Source organism: Canis lupus, chromosome 11, assembly GCF_048164855.1.
Source record: "Canis lupus baileyi chromosome 11, mCanLup2.hap1, whole genome shotgun sequence".
Classification (NCBI taxonomy): domain Eukaryota; kingdom Metazoa; phylum Chordata; class Mammalia; order Carnivora; family Canidae; genus Canis; species Canis lupus.
Window position 1 is genome coordinate 2,854,255 of NC_132848.1, and position 23,243 is coordinate 2,877,497.

The 23,243-nt window shown below is 41.5% G+C and overlaps 1 protein-coding gene across 14 annotated transcripts in view; it reads left to right on the forward strand.

Annotated features, from left to right (window-relative positions):
• RBMS2 (RNA binding motif single stranded interacting protein 2) overlaps positions 1 to 23,243 on the forward strand; it is a 92,190-nt gene that overhangs the window by 59,390 nt on the left and 9,557 nt on the right. For all 14 annotated transcript variants that reach the window (XM_072768858.1, XM_072768869.1, XM_072768866.1 and 11 more), the window contains 8 exons: positions 7,000 to 7,166; positions 11,786 to 11,844; positions 12,639 to 12,730; positions 14,334 to 14,491; positions 21,638 to 21,717; positions 21,845 to 21,954; positions 22,281 to 22,327; positions 22,957 to 23,050. In XM_072768858.1, the coding sequence (XP_072624959.1) occupies positions 7,000 to 7,166; positions 11,786 to 11,844; positions 12,639 to 12,730; positions 14,334 to 14,491; positions 21,638 to 21,717; positions 21,845 to 21,954; positions 22,281 to 22,327; positions 22,957 to 23,050 (807 nt within the window). The remainder of the gene's footprint in view (positions 1 to 6,999; positions 7,167 to 11,785; positions 11,845 to 12,638; positions 12,731 to 14,333; positions 14,492 to 21,637; positions 21,718 to 21,844; positions 21,955 to 22,280; positions 22,328 to 22,956; positions 23,051 to 23,243) is intronic.

Sequence of the window (23,243 nt, forward strand, 5' to 3'; positions counted from 1 at the left end):
TCTACTTTGTCTATATATAGCTTTGCCTGTTCTAGATATTTCACGTGATGGAATCATACAATATGTGCTCCTTTGTGACTTCTTTCACTTTGCATGTTTTGAAGGTTCATCCATGTAGTAGCATGTATCCGTACTTCATTCCCTCTTATAGCTGAATAGTAGTTTCATGTATGGATATACTACACTTTATTATCCATTCATCAGTTGATAGACATTTGTTGTTTCCACTTTGGGCTAATATAAGTAATGCTACTATGAAATTTGTACACAGGTTTTGTGTGGACATATGTTTTCAGTTCTCCTGGGTATATACTTAGGAGTGGAATTGCTGGGTTATGTGAAAACTGTGTTTAACTGTTTTAGGAACTCTTAAACTGTTTTTCAGAGCAGCTGTATCACTTTACGTTCCCACCAGCAGTGTAGAAGGGTTCCTGATTCTTTCTTTACATTCTTGCCAGCATTTGTTATTGTTATTATTGATTATAGCATCAAAGTTACTTTTTTTTTTCAAATTTTTTATTTATTTATGATAGTCACACAGAGAGAGAGAGAGAGAGGCAGAGACACAGGCAGAGGAAGAAGCAGGCTCCATGCACCGGGAGCCCGACGTGGGATTCGATCCCGGGTCTCCAGGATCGCGCCCTGGGCCAAAGGCAGGCGCTAAACCGCTGCGCCACCCAGGGATCCCTCAAAGTTACTTTTGATTAAAACAATTATCTTGGGCAGCCCAGGTGGGCTCTCTCTCTCTCTGTGCCTCTCATGAATAAATAAATAAAATCTTAAAAAAAAATAAAACAATAATCTTATTATAGCCATCCTAGTGGATATTAAATAGTATCTCATGATTTTGTAAAGATTTTATTTACTTGAGACAGAGAGAGAGAGAGAGAACGAGAGAGAGCACAGAGGCAGAGTGAGAGGGAGAAACAGGTTCCCCACTGAGTGGAGAGCCCAACGTGGGTCCCGAACCCAGGACCCTAGGATCATGACCCGGGCTGAAGACAGACGTTTAACTGACTGAGCCACCCATGCACCCTGTGATTTTTTATTTGCATTTCCCTATAGCTCCCCATTAAAAGTTTAATTTCCTATACATTCTTCAAAATACAATTGTCTTTTTTTGAGAAACTTTTCCCTCGGGAATTAACTGTCTTTTCTTTCATACTCCTATACAATTTTACTTGGATCCCCATTAGCACACATATTTCATTTTGCTAGTTATGGAGATCATAAGCTCTGTTTTGTGAATTCCTTAATGGCTCCTGTGAGTGTGTGTTTAAATTTACTATGAAATATTTCACTCATACTCTTATGCATTTGTGAGTCCCCACTGCATCACATAGGGCTTGCATGTAGTTGGCATTCAGATGTTTATTGAATGACTCAAAGAGTCTTATGAGTGATTATTAAGAGGTCTTATTCCTCAGGGAAAGTGGACTTTCTCTTATTAGGAGATATTATGATGAAACAAGGGAAAGTATTTTAGGCAAAAATGAGTATGCCTGGCTGGCTCAGTTGGGAAAGCATGGGTCTCTTGATCTTGGAGGCATGAGTTCAAGCCCCATATGTTGAATAGAGTTTACTTTAAAAAAAAAGTTCAGATGTGTTATATGTTCTAGAGACCACCAGCTCCAGAAACATGTCTTCTAGATCATCCATATCCAAGTTGCAATAAGAATTTTGATGTCAGGTCACCGGATTGTATATCTGTGAGATTTTTTTAGGGGTTTATTATAATGATACACAATTAGCAAATCCCCTGAGTTTTACTCCTTTTAGCATATATCCATGCCTATATACTAAATGCTAGGAACTTAGTTAGCTAAGCACTAGACATAGGATGGGGTTTTCTCCTGCTCTGATGGTAATAAGTAAAGACAAGGACCCAGGATGGGGATGACTCTGATGGCAAATGAATGGATACAGGATTTCTCAGTTTTATTAAACCACACAAAATGAACACTTGATTAGAATCTAATTTTCAGAACGAAGACAGCGTTTTACTTACATTATAATTTAAGGATGCCTGGGTGGCTCAGTTGGTTAAGTGTCTGCCTTCAGCTCAGGTCATGATTGCAGGGTCTTGGAATCAAGCCCCATGGCAGGCTCCCTGCATCGTGGAGAGCCTGCTTCTCCATCTCCCCTCAGCTTGTGCTCTCTCTTGCTATCTCTTTTCCAAATTAAAAGAAACACAAAAACACATTTAATTCACAAGTAGCTTATCTTATTGGATCATTCTCTTAAAGATCTGATGGAAACTTAGTGATTGGGGGGTTGGCATTTTATCATCTCTACCATTAAGATCTCTTGAAAGAGAACAAAAGGAAGAACACTGTCTTGTCTCCCAGTTTCCTACAACTCAGCAACACAAGAAACATAAAATTCCTGCTACAGGAAGAGGGGAATTCGATTTTTTTTTTCTGGATAAAGATGAAAGAGTTCTACATTTCTGGATCCCCATCCTAGACCCTTCCCCAAGTATTTATTCCCAGATACTCTTAAGAAATTCATCACAGCCTATTCTCTGCACGTCCTTTAAACACCACCCCACCAATCTTTAGGCTTTTTCCTTACCTCCCTTCATGTCTAATATCTCCTAACTAGTCTCACCCTCTGGTTTCCCACCTCTCTAAACCAGCTTTGATAATGCAGCTGAGAAATGTGATATTGTGTCTCTGTTTATAAACCCATCAATGTTTCCCACTCACTTCCAGAATTAAATCTCCCTTGTGAGAAGACTGATACCTGTACTCTTCTACCAGATAACTTTGCATATTCCTTTGATACATAATATACTACCATCCTTCCTTTCTGAAGGCAAATTTAATAATCTAAGGTATCTAAGATTCTAGGCTGAATGTGAGGACCCTTGTTTAAAGGGGTCATATCTTGGAATTATAGGGCATAGTACAATTCCGAGTCCTGGTCTTTTTGGTTTTTTTTAAAGATTTTATTTATTATTTATTTTAGAGAGAGAGAGAGAGAGAGTGTGTGTGTGTGTGTGTGTGTGTGTATGCAAACAAGCAGGGAAGGGGCAGAAGGAGAGGGAGAAGAAGACTCCACTCTGAGCAGGGAGCCTGACATGGGGCTTGATCTGAGGACCCGGAGATCATGGCCTAAGCTGAAGTCAGACACTTAACTGACTAAGCCACCCAGACGTCCCTCCAAGTCCTGTTCTGAAGGGCCACTAATTCAAATGACTTCAGGAGTTCCACCTACATGAATGTGAACCAAGGTTATAAGTAACAACCTGCCAGTTTTTCTTCTAGCAGCAGAACAAAACTACATGTCATTCAAAGGGACATAGTTAACTGATAGATGCTATAATAGATTTCTGTCCCTTCCTAAAGAGAACCTGGTGTACTAATAACTCAGCCATTTCAGCTTCTCTAATAACCCTGGAGTTTACCTCACATGAAAATGACATATTTTAGGACATTGTGATAAAAAGCAAATTAGCTTAGAATTTAGAGTCTGCTTTGGTTTATGAAATCTATAGTACAGAAGAATTAAGGAAATATCTTGCTCTTCAGTGTCTAGCTTAGGCCCTGACAGGACCAGTGACCTCAGAGAACCATTTCAGTAGGAGTCAAGAGAGTCAATACTGCCCTATGCTTCCCTCCCCCATAAGAATATCTCAGTTCTGTACCCTTGTACATACTACCCTTTTCTTGCTTATATACATAGGTAAACATGGTTTTTAGTTTACATTAGTTATTATGTCTGCCCAAATAGTTTCCTTTGGGAATCCATATAGGCTTTACCTAGGGACTTTTTCAAGTTTTCTTTTCTTTTTCTTAGACTCTCTTACCACTCAAAATGAGGGTTGTTTTGTTTTGTTTTGTTTTTTTACCATTTCTCTTTGGAGCCAAACCTATGTGGCAATTTCAGCTGCATTGAATTAAGAGATAAAAGGGTTTTTTGTTTTTCTTTTAAAGATTTTATTTATTTATTTATTTATTTATTTATTTATTTATTTATTTGAGAGAGAGAGAGAGAGAATGAGGGAGGGGCAGAGGGAGAGGGAAAAAGCAAACACTTTGCTGAGCAGGGAGCCTGATGCCAGGCTCCATCCTAGGACCCTGAAATCATGACCTGAGCCGAAGGCAGACACTTAACCAGCTGAGCCACCCAGGCACCCCCAAGGTTTTGGGTTTTTTTTTAACCATATCTTTTTCCTTAGGAATTTTTCAGGCCTTGCAGCAAGTTTATTATCAACTAAGTCATGTTTTTATTTTTTAAAGATTTTATTTATTTATTCATGAGAGACGTAGAGAGAGAGAGAGAGAGAGAGAGAGGCAGAGACACTGGCAGAGGGAGAAGCAGGCTCCATGCAGGGAGCCTGACATGGGACTTGATCCCGGGTCTCCAGGATCCCACCCTGGGCTGAAGGTGGCGCTAAACCGCTGAGCCACCGAGGCTGCCCTAAGTGATGTTTTAAATGATAGCTAAGGCCTTAGTATTAAAACCAAGGTTATAGCTATGTAGCAAATCAATAATTTCTTTTCAGTTTATCTCATTCTTCAGTAACCCTTGTGTTCTCGTTTGGATAGCCCTGGCATCTTTGAAACTGCCCCATTGTGTATTTTTAAGCAACTTTCAGACAAGACAAAAATAGGGCAAATAAACCTAAAAGTCATACATTCAAATCTAGAAATGACAATACTTTTTTTTTTTTTTTCTTTTTTGACAGTACTTGTTTTAAGAATGACATTGAAGGGACGCCTGGGTGGCTCAGCGGTTGAATGTCTGCCTTCCGCCAAGGGCCTGATCCTGGAGACCCGGAATCAAGTCCCATGTCAGGCTCCCTGCATGGAGCCTGCTTCTCCCTCTGCCTGTGTCTCTGCCTTTCTCTCTCTTTCTCTGTCTCTCATGAATAAATAAATAAAATCTTAAAAAAAAGAAACACACATGCCGCATGCACCATCTGCCTTTATTGACTATATCATGTGACTGTCACCACCATCATATGGATTGTTCTATATGAGAAATCGTAGTATAAGTGCTGGCAAAAGAAAAGAGGACAAGGTTGGGAAATATAACGGGTTATTGTAGCAGTAGTAAGTCATGAGTCTTTGGGCCATCTCAGAATGTGGTCTTAGTTCTCTTCTTTGCTGCAGTGTAGAGCCAAGGGATAAGCTGCTGTGTTTGTGCAAGTGAGTGCACATTTTTATTGTGTATAATGACAAAGATAGGAAAATTCTTGCTTTAACACATTTTAGCCCAAGCAAAGATTTTATTTTAAAGTTTGCTAAAGGTCAGAGTCATAAAATATAAGAGGCACACTTCACATTAATTAAGATTCTTTGGAGAGGAAGATTTCTTCTCTTTGATATTCATGTTTCTCTTTTTCTTCTGTTACTACTGCTTGCCCTCAACACCACCACCAAAAAGAGGGGTAGGGGTGGCGACCTGGAGAAGAAACTAGCATTCGAGAGGGAAGTAATTCCAAATAGAGTAATACTATAAAGTGTTTTGAGCTTAGGGAGAACTGGAATATGAGTATGATGTAGTAAAATGCACTATATTATAGGTAACTGTGCGAATTTAGAGTATTATGAACCAAATATAAATGTAAACACTAGAAGCCTGATTAGGACATAAGGATTTAAAATATCCATGAGGGGGGATCCCTGGGTGGCGCACTTTGGCCCAGGGTGTGATCCTGGAGACCCGGGATCGAATCCCATGTCGGGCTCCCGGTGCATGGAGCCTGCTTCTCCCTCTGCCTGTGTCTCTGCCTCTCTCTCTGTGATGACTATCATAAAAAAAATTTTTTTTAATTAAAAAAAAATTAAAAAAAATATCCATGAGGAATGGATCCGTGTTTCACCCAACTAACAGAAGTTTTTCTCTAACAGAAGTACCTTAAAAATGTAACAGAATCTCGTTGCCTGCCTTGGTATCAGTAGCAAGAGATGAGGGATGCTTCATCCCAAATCTTGGGTTTCCTTGACCATAATGTATCTATTGTTCAGTCACTTAAACTTTTAAAAATTTGTAAGTTACTTAGGACTAAAGCTGTATTAGTATGGTAACAAATTTTAGTTTTTACTGGTAATTAGTATTTTTACATGGTCATTTGTATTTCATTTTATTTGTCTAAGTTTATAATAATGTTTAAGATCTTGAAGGAATTTTGCAGTTCTCCTATTCTACAGTTTTTTTGAATCATATGTAAAATTTATTTATAGTTTTAAAGTTTTATTTCATCTTCATAATTTTTATTTTTTTAAATATTTTATTTATTTATTTATCTATGAGAGACACAGAGAGAGAGGCAGAGACATAGGCAGAGGGAGAAGCAGGCTCCATGCAGGAATCCCGATGCAGGACTTGATCCTAGGACTCTGGGACCACGCCCCGAGCCAAAGGCAGACGCTCAACCACTGAGCCACCCAGGTGTCCCTCATCTTCATAATTTTCTTTTTTTTTTTTTTAAAGATTTTATTTATTTATTCATGATAGTCACAGAGAGAGAGAGAGAGAGAGAGAGGCAGAGACACAGGCAGAGGGAGAAGCAGGCTCCATGCACCAGGAGCCCGATGTGGGATTCGATCCCGGGTCTCCAGGATCGCGCCCTGGGCCAAAGGCAGGCGCCAAACCGCTGCGCCACCCAGGGATCCCTCTTCATAATTTTCAAATAGAACCTAGATATTGTCAGTCTTGTCTCATTATATTAACTTAAGAGGCATACATTGTGTTCTCCAGTATCAGTCTGATAAAAACATTCTACTATAACAAAGTATTTTTTTTTCAAAACCTTAAACAAGCCTATTTTGGCCTCTCATTATTCATGAAAGATAGGTAAGACAGTTACGTATTTTCTTATTCTATGACAGAGAGGAATTCCTTAGTTTTGGTGTTGTTTTTACTCTCTATTGAGTTAATTGCTGTTAAAGTTTGGAATCATTCTTTCCATGGAGCCAGGTTCTTCCTCACTCTCCAATATCTAGATGTATAATCTTCTGACCTTCTGTTCCTCATGTCTTTCTGCAGCCATATGTGTCATTGTCTCAGCAGATGGCACCACCTAGTCCAAGCAGCAGTACCCCAAACAGCAGCAGTGGGAGCAATGGAAATGACCAGTTGAGCAAAACCAACCTCTATATTCGGGGATTGCAACCAGGCACTACTGACCAGGACCTTGTCAAATTGTGCCAGTCGTAAGTTGGGGAACATGTGAGGAGGCTTGAGAGACAATACAGATTCAGTGATACTGGCTTCTTGTCAGATACTCTTGTCCTGAAATGCAGTATTATTTGTCACAAGGTTTCCTAGCAGTCCCTCTTAAGGAAATTCTACCTGCTTCTAATGTATAAAACCTTTGTGTGCTTCTTTTTTTTTTTTAAAGATTTATTTTTATTTATTTATGATAGACATAGAGAGAGAGAGAGAGGCAGAGACACAGGCAAAGGGAGAAGCAGGCTCCATGCCAGGAGCCCGACTCGGGACTCGGGACTCGATCCCGGGACTCCAGGATCGTGCCCTGGGCCAAAGGCAGGGGCGAAACCGCTGAGCCACCCAGGGATTCCTCCCCTTTGTGTGTTTCTCTGAGGAAAGTCAGGATGGGCTGGCCTTTGAAGCTGAGTATGTGACTATTTCCATTGTGCTCCCAGAACTGATGGTCTTTGTGGAAAGATTCCTGTCCTTACACCTCATATAGAAATGCTTAATGTCTCTAAAGATATTGATTAGAAGGCAGTGAGAGTTGGCAGTAGGGGTAGAAGAAGGTAGAACTAGACAATTGCATTGTACACTTAGGAGCTTTTCTACTGATAGAGATAATCCCAGTGAACTAGAGGAGCTCTCAAATTAGTGGATAAAGGAGAAGGTGGAGAAAAGGGCTGTTGCTTTGCATCTACCCCTTACATACCTTTTGGGGTTCTTCACAGTATATTTGAGTCACGAGGTAAAGATAACTACCATGGAATTAGCCCAGTTGGGAATGCTGGAAAAATTGCAAGGATCCAAAGATGCCAGCTCAGTTCCATTTGGCAGAAAAATATGTGTTTCAAATGATATATTTGAGGGAATGCTTAGAGGAAGAAATCTGGGGGATGAGGAGGGGAAAACTGAGTTTGGGTAAGTGAATGGTGGAAAGAAATAGAAATAGGAACCTTAGACTGTGTAATAGCCATCTTTTAAAACTTTTTATTTATATATAACATAGAAAAGTGCACAAATCCTAAGTGTATATACAACAGTGACTTCACAAGGTGAACATACCCTTGTAACATAGAACATCACCAACTCTTCAGAAGCCCGCCTCTCAGTTTCTGTCCCCCCTACCCCCAATGATATCTAAATAATTGATTGCTGTGGTTTGTTTGAACTTCATATAAATATAATGATATAGTGGAATGCCCTTTTATGTCTGGCTTCTTTTGCTCAGTGTTATTTGTGAGATTCATCTACATTGTTCCATGTAGCAAAACTTTGTTTCTTCTTATTGCGTTATGGAATTCCATTATAGGAATATACCATAGTTCATTTACTCATTCTATTGTTGCTGGACATTTTGAGTTGTTTCTAGTTTGTGACTATTATGAATATGAATAGTACTGCCATGAACTTGTACATGTTGGTGCATATGTGTACACATTTATGTTGGCAATATAAATTGATGAGTCATAGGATATACATGTGTTCAGCTTTTGTAGATAACACTAAGTAATTTTTGAAGTGGTTAAACTAATTAAAACTCCCACAGCAGTGTATGTAAATTCTAGCTGTTCCAAATCTTGGAAAAGCAGAACATTCTGCCCCCAAAATGTAGTTGTAGGAGTCATCAGAGATATTTTATAAGTCCCTTACTCTTTTGAGGTTTGGTCCATGCAAATCATACAGGTTTTTGCTAACACTGCACTGTACAAACTCAATCTCTAAAGGCTAGGCATATGGGTAAAACTGGTTTCTTTACCTCAGCTCACCTTGCTAGAAAACTATTTAAATGGAAGTGAGGGGACTTAGTCTAGAACTAGTAATTTTTGAGGGAAATGGGAATCGGCAGAAATATTGGTGTGTGAGAGAAAAGATTATCATATCAGTCTGGTTTGTTGATTTCTGCACCATGTATTTCTAGTACTAACTATAATGTGCTACATAAATCCTCTCATTCTGCAAGACCACAAGACAAAAACTCAGGTCTACTTCACCATACTTTTAGGCTTTCATTTTGCTCTTCCTAACAGTTGCCTTACCTTTGACTATGTCTGAAGGGATGAGAATAGTTAGGGTCATCATATAGGATGGAACTAAGGAGCTCAATAGGGGATATGGAGAAGTAGAAATGAAGCAGGGAAAGAATAGGTGCTAGATGAATTATGACAAAAAGGAGGCAGAAAAGAGCAGGTGGCTGAAACCCTTTTGGATGCTGCGAGCTAAACCTTTCTAGGAAGCATGTTTACCGTGCACAGAGGGACTTCCTGGTTTTGTCCCAGTTGTCTCTCTGGGATGTAGGGGAAGTGAATGTTGCTGGATCCTAAACCCTGCTGGGCAGACAGGAGAGACAAGAGTCTGGGATAGGAACCCCTGGCTCTCCTGGAGAGGCTCGGTCCTCTGTGGAAGAAGCAGCAGCACCCTAGCTATTGTCAGCTGTAGTAGAAACTCTGGGCTCTTATCTCAACCTGCTCAGACCACAGCAAACTCCACCCTGAGGCCTTGATAGGGATAGCAGCATGTATGTCCTCTAGCCAGGCTCATGCATCCCTTCCTTTGCCTTAATTTGAAAAGAATCCAAATATGTAGCCCTAAAGGGCTAGGCTCTCCACATTCATCCCCACCCCCATTTTAATGTGTTCTTTTCCCAGCCTCCAGGGCATTGCTTGGCTTATTCTGTCTAATTCAGTGGGTGACAGAAGCCCAACCAAAAAAGTCAGTGAGAGGCTCCCAAGGAATAAAAAATATATCAATCATCATATAATCTTTAGGGATGAGAGGGGAAATTAAAAAAACAAACAAAACCATCACTTGTTTAGGGTATTGGTCTCGTATTCAGTCCTTGCCAACTGTTTTCAGTTAAATCCTATGCTTCTGATTCTTTAATTTTCACCTTCCTAGAGTGGAACTTAAAGACTTCTTTCTAGTGGAACAATTGTAATATAGTCCTGACCTGTGATACTGCACTGCTCAAGTTTGGGGAACTCCAGATGACTTTGCTGCCAAAGTATAGTTTTCAAAAAGTTGAAAAACATGACTCATACAAATATAGGTAAACACATGCTCAAGATTTATTTCATTCATTAATAAGGGAACCAATAAGATGATAAAATGGATTCAAAGAGCATTTGAGGGACTGAATATTTATAGGTACTAAAGAAAGAATGTTGGAATAAGATTTATAGGTTATATACAAAATTGGTTCATATCCTACAGGACAGTATAAAACAGTAACCTTTGGGATTCTCTCTTTTCAGCTCAGGTCATGGTCTTGGGGTGGTGGGAATCAAGCCCCATGTCAGGCTCTGTGCTCACCATGGAGTCTGCGTGTCCCTCTTCCTCTGCTTCATCACCACCCCCCAAAATAAATAAATAAAATATTTTTTAAAAATTAAAAAAAGAAATTATTTGTATTTCTACTGGACAAAATATACAAGTTAATATATATCTTCACAAGGTCTGGACCCTAGTAGTAAGTAGTAAGTCAAAGAAATACCCCCCTAGGGGATCCCTGGGTGGCTCAGTGGTTTGGCGCTGCCTTCGGCCCAGGGCCTGATCCTGGAGACCCGGGATCGAGTCCCACATTGGGTTTCCTGCATGGAGCCTGCTTCTCCCTCTGCCTCTGTCTCTGCCTCTCTCCCTGTCTCTCATGAATAAATAAATAAGATCTTAAAAAAAAATACCCCCCTAGATAACGAGATATATTTCAAATGGGCCTTGTAGACAGTGTTCCAGAATGACATTGAAAGGATATTTTCAGTCCTCATTTTGTCTTACTGTTAAGTTTTGGGAAATTGTCCTTATACTGTTGCTGTGGCCTTATACCTACTCACCTCCCTAACATACTCAAGTCTTGACAGTGAGAAATAGAAATCTTAGAATAAAGTAAACCAGGAGAGAGAACCGTTTTCACTAAAGTTAAGGTTCCTTGAATATAATAACAAAAATGACAGCAGTTAAGAACTTTCAAGTGTTTGCCATGTAGTAGACATTAGTGCTTTGTATCCATGATTTCATATCGTATTCCCAACAACCCTGTTTCTGCAGATAATGAAACTGAGGCCTGAGAAAGTTAAATGACTTGTCCACGATGACAGCTCCACAGTGCCAGAGCCAGGGTTTGAACAAAAACAGTTTGGTTCAGGTTAACCTTTACTCAGGGGTGGAGAGCAGGGTATCAGAAAAGACAGGTGTCTATGATTTTTCATTGGAGGAATGGTGTTTTTCCAAAAGAAAATAAGTAATTATTAAGGATTATATTTAGTCTCCAGGGAATTCCAGCCAATGCTCTGCCTGTACAGATTCTGTTATGTGGACATCACCAGGCTTCTTTCCCAGAAGATAGTAGTCTCTTTCCAACTAATACCTGAGTCTTAGTTGGGGAAGAAGAGAGAAATGTGTTGATATTATAAGGACTACAGTTACCTTATTTCTTGTAGGCACCTTTGGAGAATAGGTGTATATGATAAGCATGACATTTTAAATTCATTTTTTCTTGTTTTTATTAAGGTTTGAGTGGGAACAGTTGTGAAGAAGGGGCATGGATTCATCCAGATGTCTCAGTCCCTGACCTGTTCCAAATACCTGCCCCAACATTATCACTTTGCATTTTATTTTCCCTTAGATATGGCAAGATTGTCTCCACTAAGGCCATACTGGACAAGAGCACAAACAAATGCAAAGGTGAGAGTACCCAGTGACGAGGAGTCTCTGTAAGGTTTTCAGGCTTAAAAGACTAGTAGATAGTTAGATTGTTTGGTGACCAGATAGCTAGAGCTGAAAATGCTCTTTTGAGGACCCAAGGCTAGAAGCCTTCACAGAGTGCCTGTGAGTCCCTTGTGCTTATTTTGGACTTCATGTTTCATGAAGATTCCCCAGATTGGTTGGTAGGTTTGAGTAGGTAAGATTATTTCTACTTAGTAAACCGTTAGAAATGCCTTGTTGTGGTGATAGTGGTGGGATGACTTAGTATTATCTTGTAAGGATGAATAACTTTGTTTAGGTTTTGAGCAGCTCTAAGTGGGGATGGAAGAGAGGAAGGAACGGGAAGGACTATCTGTTGGGGTGGATCAGGATTCTTGCAGGTGCCTGGCTATCTGCAGTGGAGAGGCTGTATTCCCTACATTCCTAGCATTCTTGGGATTTGGCTAGAAAGCAGGAAAGAATTCTGTTAGGGGTGGGGGCTGTGGATTATTACAAGAACCTCGTTTCTGAAACCTTAGATTTCTTAAGGGGGGAGGGGAAAGGCAACACCACAAGGACTTCATCGGCCTTGGCGGCCTTAGCTGTAAAACTGACCAAATATCATGGGATTTGACAAGTACATGGATGACCACATGAAACGTCTTAATTTCTCTTTCTCCCTACTACTTTTATTACATGGATCATAATTCTTCCTCTGTCTCCTGAAAACTCTTCTTCTTCTTCCTACCTCCCTTACACCCTCGCCTCCTAGTGATGCTGTTTCCCTGTTCTAGGCTATGGCTTTGTGGACTTTGACAGTCCTTCAGCAGCACAGAAAGCTGTGACAGCACTGAAAGCCAGTGGTGTACAGGCACAGATGGCAAAGGTAAGGGCGCTTGCTGTCCCATGTCTGTTCCTCAGAGGGGTTGTGCTTAGCACCAGAGCTTGAGTTCTAAGGCCTCCAGAGGGTTTAAAGCCATGAATTTGATGGGTGAGGGCTATCTGAAGTATTTTTTTTACTATGTCTGGCCAAAGATGGGCTGGGCCAGGGTCCCAGTACCCCTTGGCTGCCAGAGGAAGATGTTCTTCAAAATCTGTGGCAGGTTAGATCTGGAGACTCTGTTCCTCTCATCAAATATTATAATCAGATAAGAGGGTCAAGAGGCTTCCCTTTCTCTTGCTGTTTCCCCATTTCCACCCTGGCCCCACTTGCCTACCAGACATCTTGTAGTAGTTTTGCAACATTCTCTGAAGAAGCCAGTTGCCCAACTCAGAAGTTAAGAACAGTGCTTTTCTCTCTGGGTGCAGGTGGGGTGGGGGGAGGGAGATAGGGGTAGGAGAGTTGTTAGGAGTTGGGGAGAGGGAAGCCAAAGCAAGGAAGGAAACTGTCCTTCCTTGTTGAATCTCCCTGGAGCTTTTATCTTAATCCAAACTATTAGAAAACCAGAGGTTTTTCTCTCCCTTTTTTGAGGTGGGATTGCTCCCTTGCCTTTCTGAAGTCATTGTGAATACTCTATAGAGCTGATGAGGCAGGCCTACCTGGCACCTCTTACTGTGTGGTTAAAGAATTAAAAGTCCTGAAGGGAAAGGCAGAAGAGGGGTTGGAGTTTGCTGGTGACCCACTGTCTAGGGCAGTGACTACTTAAATTCTTAACAATACAGCTATGGGAAGTTCTTGCCATTTTGTATATTCTACTCCCTGGAGGGGCTCTTCCGAAACCTCTTCTTTCTGGAGAAAAGCCCTCTCACAGTGGAGTTCAGGAGCTTTCAGAGTTCCTATGAGACTAGAGCTCTCCGGGCTGCAAGCTGACCCAGTAAGCTATACATTTATTCATGAGTGACACAGAGAGAGAGAAGAGAGGCAGAGACATAGGCAGAGGGAGAAGCAGGCTCCATGCAGGGAGCCTGACATGGGACTCAAGGATCACGCCCTGGGCCAAAGGCAGCACATTACCTTCCCTTTCCCCTTCTCCCTCTTCCTGCTCTCTCTCCACTGGGGAGTGAACAGGCATTCCTACTTAGAGGATTCTGCTCTGGCCGGAAGAGGAAGGAGGGAGGATTACTTAAAACAGTCCAGCAGGGGAGCAGTGCAGTCCGAGAGAATCCATCCCCTGGAGTAGGCTGTTGGCAGGGAGTGCTGCCCTGCCTGGTTCTTAAAGAGACAGCCAAAACTTCATCAGTGACTTGTATTATGGGCTTCTAAAGTACTAGAAATATTAAATCTGCTTTCTTCTTCTTTTTTTTTTGGCCTGGACTCAACATCCAATCCATGGCAGTGAGACTAAGTGTTATAAACAGTTAAGATTCCTTTGGTTTGGTTTATGTGGCCCCCTTCCTACTATGTCTTTTCAGAGATGTAATTTTTTTTTTTTTCAGAGATGTAATTTTTGATGAGGGCTGAGGGTTGTAGAGGGATAAGAGATGTGAGTTTCAAAAAAAAAAAAAAAAAAGAGAGATGTGAGTTTCATTTCCTCCCTTTTTTTCCATAGCAACAGGAGCAGGACCCCACAAATTTATACATATCAAACCTTCCTCTGTCAATGGATGAGCAAGAACTAGAGGGGATGCTGAAGCCTTTTGGCCAAGTTATCTCCACTCGAATCCTCCGAGACACCAGTGGGACCAGCAGAGGGGTTGGCTTTGCAAGGTGAGAGATGCCAGAGTGGGAAATGAGATTAATGAAGAATGTCACTTGGAAGGTCACCAAAAAAATCTGTCCCCTCTTCCTCAAGGGACCAAAGTGTTGGCCTAAATAACTTGATAGTGAATCAGAAATTCGTTTAACTATAGGTCACAATACTTAAAGACCGATTTGCCCCCAAATCTTTATCCTTTCCCCACTATTTCTTGCTATGCTAGCATTTGTTCCTTTGAAACAGACCCAAACAGAATAAAATAATTCTGATCTTTTTTATAGATAAGGAAACCAAAGCCCCCACTGTGAGGTGATATGCCCAAGGTCCCCCAGTAATGGATGGTAGAACAGAGCCCTAATCCTTCTGCCTTCAAGATCAGTGGGATGGGGATGCCCGGGTGGCTCAGTGGTTTAGTGCTGCCTTTGGCCCAGGGTGTGGTCCTGAAGTCCCGGGATCGAGTCCCACATTGGGTTTCCTGCAGGGAGCCTCTTCTCCCTCTGCCTGTGTCTTGGCCTCTCTCTCTCTCTCTCTCTCTCTCTCTCTCTCGGTGTCTCTCATGAATAAATATATAAAAGTCTTAAAAAAAAAAGATCAGTGGGATGAAGTAGAAGATTTGGTCTTCCTTTTCAGTTCTGTTGAGAGACTTAGATTCTGGAACCAACTCTGCCACTGAGTGCCTCTGTGATACCAGACCTTTCTGTGAGCCTTGGTTTATTCTGTGAAGTGGAGAGTGATTTTTTTTTTTTTTAAGATTTTATTTATTTATTCATGAGTGACACAGAGAGAAGAGAGGCAGAGACATAGGCAGAGGGAGAAGCAGGCTCCATGCAGGGAGCCTGACATGGGACTCGAGGATCACGCCCTGGGCCAAAGGCAGGCACCAAACCACTGAACCATCCAGGGATCCCCTGGAGAGTGATTTAGATGAGTGATTTTCTTCAGGTGTCCCTAGAACTTCAGAGTTCTCCAGGGCGCCCTCTTCTGAGCTGAGGTGTCATTGTAGGGCTTTGGCCTCCCCAACCCACTGAAAAAATGGTTCTGCTTTTATTTTAAGATTTTGTGTGAGGAAAAAAAAAAAAAAAAGATTTTGTGTGAGGGACACCTGGGTGGCTCAGTGGTTGAGTGTGTCTGCCTTTGGCTCAGGGCGTGATCCTGGTCTGGAGATCAAGTCCCACATCAGGCTCCCTGCGAGGAACCTGCTTCTCCCTCTGTCTATGTCTCTGACTCTCTCTCTCAGTGTCTCTAATGAATGTAAAAAAAAAAAAAAAATGAGATTCTGTTGCTTTTTTTTGCACGTTTGAAAACTATTGGAATAAATGATCTAAAGATCCCATTTTGTTTTATGATATCTTGTCTGGTCCAGGAACACTCTTATTCTGAAGTGTTTCAGATCCTGGGAACAAGGTATAGGGCCTCTTCCCTAGCTAACTCAATCATGGTAGTACCACCTGCTGGCAATCCCAAGTATAACTAAAAGAGTTCCTAGGCTTGTGGTCCCACACTTACTTACTTACTTACTTACTTACTTATTTATTTATTTATTTATTTATTTATTTATTTATTTATTTATTTATTTATTTATTCATGAGAGACACATACACACACACAGAGAGGCAGAGACACAGGCAGAGGGAGAAGCAGGCTCCATGCAGGGAGCCTGATGTGGGACTCAATCCCGGGTCTCCAGGATCACGCCCTGTGCTGAAGGCAGCGCTAAACCGCCGAGCCACCTGGGCTGCCCCCACACTCTTTTTTGAATTTAAATTCAATTAATTAGAACGCCTAGGTGGCTCAGTGGCTGAGTTTCTGCCTTTGGCTCAGGCGTGATCCCAGAATCCCAGAATTGAGTTCGGCATCAGGCTCCCTGCATGGAGCCTGCTTCTCCCTCTGCCTGTGTGTCTCAGCCTCTCTGTGTCTCTCATGAATAAATAAATAAAATCTTTTTAAAAAAATAAATAAATTCCATTTATTAACATATACTGTATTATTAGTTTCAGGGGTAGAATTTAGTGATTCATCAGTAGCATATAACACCCAGTGCATATTATATATTATTTGCCCTCCTTAATACCCATCACCTGGTTACCCCATCCCCCTACCCACCCCCTTCTAGCAACCCTATTTGTTCTCTATAGTTCAGAGTCTCTTATGTTTTGTCCCCCTCTCTAATATCGTCTTATTTTATTTTCCCTTCCTTCTTCTATGATCCTCTGTTTTGTTTCTTAAATTTCACATATGAGTGGAAATCATGATAATTGTCTTTCTCTGATTGACTTATTTTGCTTAGCATAATATCCTGTAGTCCCATCCACATGGTTACAAATGGTTAAGTTTCATTTTTTTGAATGCTGAGTAGTATTCCATTGGTTATGCTTACGACATCCTCTTTATTCATTCATCTGTCGATGGACATCTGGGCTTTTTCCATAGATTGGCTGTTGTGGACATTGCTGCTCTAAACACTGGGGTGCAGATGCCACTTCGGATCACTGTGTTTGGCTCCCACACTAAGCAAAGGTTCTCGACCCTTTTCAGTTCATGGCACTAACTTAAGTTATGTCAATATATTTTTGCTCTAGACCAAAAGAAATACTTAAGAGGCACCTGGCTGGCTCAGTCAGTAGAGCATGTGACTCTTGATCCCTGGGGTTGTGAGTTTGAGTCCCATACTGGGAGTAGAGTATACCTTTAAAAAAAAAAAACAAAAAACAAGGGGATCCCTGGGTGGCTCAGCAGTTTAGTGCCTGCATTTGGCCCAGGGCATGATCCTGGAGTCCTGGGATCGAGTCCCAAGTCGGGCTCCCAGCATGGAGCCTGCTTCTCCCTCTGCCTCTCTCTCTCTCTCTCTCTATGTCTATCATGAATAAATAAATACAATCTTTAAAAAAAAATAAGAGGGGCACCTGAGTCAAGAGTCTGATTCTTTTTTTTTTTTTTTAATTTTTATTTATTTATGATAGTCACAGAGAGAGAAAGAGAGAGGCAGAGACATAGGCAGAGGGAGAAGCAGGCTCCATGCACCGGAAGCCCGATGTGGGATTCGATCCCGGGTCTCCAGGATCACGCCCTGGGCCAAAGGCAGGCGCCAAACCGCTGCGCCACCCAGGGATCCCAAGAGTCTGATTCTTGATTTTGGCTCGGGTCATGATCTCAGGGTTGTAAAATCCAGCTCCGTGTCGGGCTCTGTGTTCATCATAGAATCTACTTGTGCCTCTCCCTCTGCTCCTCTCCCCTCTCGCTTGCTCACTTGCACTCGCTTATGCTCTAAGTAAATAAGTGAATAAAATCTTTAAAAAAGAGAAAAAGATTTTTATTCCATTCTTAAGTAACTATACTTACTAATGGGATGTGCATCTGTTGAACACTGCATAACTTCTCAAACCTTGGAATCAGATTGGGTAGTTACACCCTCATTTCTTGTTACATTTTGGTTTCCTTACGGTATTTGCTTTTGTCACAGCAACTGTGGAAAAACCAGCTTTACAAAAAATGTTATCAAAAGGACTGTAGGGTGGTCTGATGTTGAAATGGTAAGCTGTTCAGAGTTGATAGTCTGCATGGTATTCAATAGATGTTACTGTATTTTCTTCAGAATGTTAGAAAAATCCCTTGTATCTGCCCCTGTGAGCTTACCACAGTGGCACAGGGTGCCTCAGAGCCCAGTTTGGAAACTGGCTTTGAAGACTTGAAAACCTGTGAAATCTCTTGCATGTTCCTAAAATGCTACCTATATATTTTCTTATACATGTAGATCCTGCAAAGTAGAATTTTCAACAATTACAAATAATGACTTTTTAAATAAAACTGTCATGTTGTTTATAAGTGTATCCAAATAGATCGAAATATCCTAGCAATTTGATACACAAAACTATCCGTTTAAAAATACTTAAGGCGGGGGATCCCTGGGTGGCTCAGCGGTTGACGCCTGTCTTCGGCCCAGGCCGTGACCCTGGAGTCCTGGAATTGAGTCCCACATCCGGCTCCCTGTATGGAGCCTGCTTCTCCCTCTGCCTGTCTCACTGCCTCCGTGTGTGTGTGTGTGTCTCTCATGAATAAATAAATAAAATCTTAAAAAAAAAAAATCCATTTATCTAAAAAAAAAAAAAAAAAAACTTAAGGCAGGGCACCTGGGTGGCTCAGTGGGCCAAGCATCTGACTCTTGATATCAGGGTCATGAGTTCAAGCCCCATGTATTTTATTATTAAAAAAAAAATACTTAGGATATTTCTTTTTAATAGACATAACTCATATCATTTTTATTATAGTATTCCTTTTTTTAAAAGATTTTATTTATTCATGAGAGACACAGAGAGAGAGGCCGAGACACAGGCAGAGGGAGAAGTAGGCTCCCTGCAGGGAACCCAATGTGGGACTCCATCCTGGGACTCCAGGGTCATGGCCTGGGCCGAAGACAGGCGCTCAACCGCTGAGCCACCGTCCTGTATAGTATTCCTTTTTTGCTCCTGATCTTGTATATTCGTTCCATTTCCTTACAGAATTATATTCGAGCATAAAATATTTTTATAGCTGAAAGTCTTTTTATGGATCATTGTTTCATACTTATCTGCAACAAAAATATGTATATACAGTAAATGAGACATTTTACCTCTGGTTACAGGACTGTACAGTAAATGTTATGGAAAAGCTTACTCCTATGACATAGATAAGTTTTACTTTGGGGATCCCTGGGTGGCGCAGCGGTTTGGCGCCTGCCTTTGGCCCAGGGCGCGATCCTGGAGACCCAGGATCGAATCCCACATCAGGCTCCCGGTGCATGGAGCCTGCTTCTCCCTCTGTCTGTGTCTCTGCCTCTCTCTCTCTCTGTAACTATCATAAATAAATAAAAATTTAAAAAAAAAATTTAAAAAAAAAATTAAAAAAAAATAAAAAAAAAGTTTTACTTTGTTTAGGCTTTTCTAATTAGGTCACGTAGACATCAATGACTATTGTTTATTGCTATAATATCAGTTCTGTTCTTGTTTTGTGTTTTCATGCTGAGAAACCTTATTCACATATATAAGTAAATGGGAATAGGAAGAGTTTTGCGAAAATGGGAATTCATTGAATTCCTCCTCAGTTATAAGCCAAGATCCAAGGTAATCAGTCTGTCAAAACTGATTTTTTTAATGTGTCAGTTAACCTGCTGTATCGTTCAGCTTGTTGGAAGAATTAAAAACATCTGACTCAAAAAAGACTTAAAAGTCAGGCATCATCGCCTCATGTTGAGTTTGGGGATAGGGCGAAGTAAGGGCAGAGCAGTGGCTGTGAGAGGGCTGAACTGTCAGTGAGCATGAGCTCTCCTCAGGCCTGCCAGTTTTAGAAAAGGGCTTATGAGGAAGCAAAGATTCTGTAGGCAGTTCTTTAAAACTCCCCATGCCTGCTCACGCTTTTGGAAGATTAAGGAGTAGAAGTAACCCAACTACAGACTTCTGCTCTGGGATACCTAGCTTGTGATACCTTTCCCTAAAAGGTTCCATTTAAGGCCTTTTTTTTTAGTGACCACCTTTATAGCACTGGCTCATATTTTTAGTTCTTGGCATAGACAATATACTGAGACTTAATTTAAATATGGAAAGAAAAAAATAAATATGGGAAGAGGGAGAGGTGCTTGAGTGGCTGAGTAGGTTTAGGTCTGGCTTCAGCTCAGGTCATGATCTTGGGGTCCTGGGATTGAGCCCTGTATCAGGTTCTCTGCTCAGTGGGAAGTCTGCATCTCTCTCTCTCCCCTTGTGGTTTCTGCTCTCTCTGTCTCTCCCTCTCTCAAATAAATAAATTTAAAATTTTAAATATAAATAAATAAGGGGAAAATACTGTACCTTGTGTCATATAGAGCCTTCTTTTTTTTTAATTTTTATCTATTTATGATAGTCACAGAGAGAGAGAGAGAGAGAGGCAGAGACATAGGCAGAGGGAGAAGCAGGCTCCATGCACCGGGAGCCCGACGTGGGATTCGATCCCGGGTCTCCAGGATCACGCCCTGGGCCAAAGGCAGGCGCTAAACCGCTGTGCCACCCAGGGATCCCCATATAGAGCCTTCTAATTTTTAGAACACATTAAATACATGATCTCATTTGATCTATAGTTAGATCAGGGTAGGGTATATAGGGTATATGGGTAGGGTAGGGTATATATAGGGTAGATGGATGTCACATCTAACAGAAATGAAGAATGGGTCCGGTGGGTTTTTGTGCAGGTCCTAACTCACAGAACTTGGGATAGTGACTTGGTACAGGAATCTAGATTTTCTGATTCCTTACTCAGTTGTCTTTCCCCAACAAGATAATTTTTTTTAAAGATTTTATTTATTTATTCCTGAGAGACACACAGAGAGAGGCAGAGACACAGGCAGAGGGAGAAGCAGGCTCCATGCAGGGAGCCCGATGTGGGACTCGATCCTGGGACTCCAAGATCACGCCCTCAGCCAGAAAGCAGCCGCTCAACCGCTGAGCCACCCAGGCGTCCCCCCAATAAGACACTTTAACTCTATAGTTTGCAACATTGTTTCTATCACTATAGACCATGAACTCTGTCTTACCACTCTTTCCTCCTATAGTTTCATGAAATCTTAATATTATCAGTAGCTAATTAGTACTTGATAATCAAAACCAGAAGCAAAAAAAAAAAACAAAAAACAAAACAAAACAAAAAAACAAACACTGGCAAGTTTTTAGCTTGTGTGGTTTTATTGGAGTGAAGGAACAATTTCCATTAGGAATTTTGTAGTAACAAATAACGGTGACATGGATCACCGGGCTAGCTCAGTGAGTAGAGTATGCAATTCTTGATCTCAGGGTTGTGAGTTCAAGCCCTACATTGGGCATAGAGCTTACTTAAAAAAAATCCTAGTGACAGCCACTATTTATTATATTCTTGTTTATGAACCAGACCTAATAGTAGGCCCACCCATCGATGTCTTCTTTGGAATATTCATAGCTTAATTTTTCCATTCAGGAGCCCTACAGGAGGCAGTTGAGGTAACTTTCATTAGAAGCTAGAGTTACCTCTTCAAGATACCTTGAATTTGTGTGGAGGAAACTGTTTATATAGTCACAACTTTTGGAGCATTTGTGGGCTGGGAACTTAGAGCTTTCTCTTTGAATGTAGGGGGAGCACAGATCCTGGAGAAGCTAGAGCCTAACCCCTCTTGTGCTCCTTAGGATGGAGTCCACAGAGAAGTGTGAAGCCATCATCACCCATTTTAATGGAAAATATATTAAGACACCTGCTGGAGTACCAGGTGAGGCATCTGGGAATCAGGCTGAGAGAACCATAGGTTGTTACTTCCAATGAAGATTCTGGACGTGTTTTGCATGACTGTGAGTGGACTAAGCGAGGTGGGATCTGTTTGCTTTCTTTCTTGGCAGCCCCATCTGATCCCTTGCTTTGCAAATTTGCTGATGGTGGTCCAAAGAAACGACAGAACCAAGGGAAATATGTGCAAAATGGACGGGCCTGGCCAAGGAATGGAGATATGGTAAGAGGACCTCTGAGGAGACAGGAGTACTGAGGACATTAGAGTGGAATGGAAAAATACCATGGCCCGATTTCTGTGAGTTGAAGTGGCAAGCTTGAGAGTTACAGTAAGTGAGAGATGGCTCACTGCCTAACATGATCTTCAGTGTGGGTATTTAGTGGGATTGTGCAGCCTGCACAACCAGAAAAACTCTGGAATAGCAGTAGTAGAACCTGTCCAGACTTCATTTTAATCTGTTGAATCAAATATATCCCAATCTTGACACTGGGCTTCCTTCTATTCTCCCCAAGGGCTCACAATATGAATACTATGTTCTTCCTTTATAGGGTGGTATGGCCTTGACCTATGACCCCACCACAGCTCTTCAGAATGGGTAAGGATGTTTTATAGAATTGGGCTACCTGAAAATGACAACAGCCTGCCCAGGCACTGGGATATTTCACCTTGATTTTTTTAAAATTTTTATTTATTTATGATAGTCACATACAGAGAGAGAGAGGCAGAGACACAGGCAGAGGGAGAAGCAGGCTCCATGCAGGGACCCCAACATGGGACTCGATCCCGGGTCTCCAGGATCGCGCCCTGGGCCAAAGGCAGGCGCTAAATCGCTGCGCCACCCAGGGATCCCCTCACCTTGATTTTTATTTTTTTATTTATTTATTTATTTTTTAAATCACTCTAATATATTCTATTACTTTATTTTTTTTAATTTTTATTTATTTATGATAGTCACAGAGAGAGAGAGAGAGAGAGAGAGAGAGAGGCAGAGACATAGGCAGAGGGAGAAGCAGGCTCCATGCACTGGGAGCCTGACGTGGGATTCGATCCTGGGTCTCCAGGATCGCGCCCTGGGCCAAAGGCAGGCGCTAAACCGCTGCGCCACCCAGGTATCCCCCCTCACCTTGATTTTTAAACAGCAGTTAGTAGTGCCTGTGTCTGTCCATGGGGGCCCTTACCTTGGGGCTTCCTGTAACTCCTTACTGATGAGGTTCCTTCCTCCAGGTTTTACCCGGCTCCTTATAACATCACCCCCAACAGGATGCTTGCTCAGTCTGCGCTCTCCCCATATCTTCCATCTCCTGTGTCTTCGTATCAGGTATGTTCATGCTGAAAAAAGGGTGTGGTGGTTTTCCCTATCACTGTGCTTTACAGGTAAAGGAATGTAAGGCTGGAAACTACTTATTTTTTAGTTTTTCCTTTATACTTATTGCCCACGAATAATTTTACATGAAAGCATAACATGTGATCACATTACATATATATGGGCTGTTGTGGTAGCATCTTCTTAC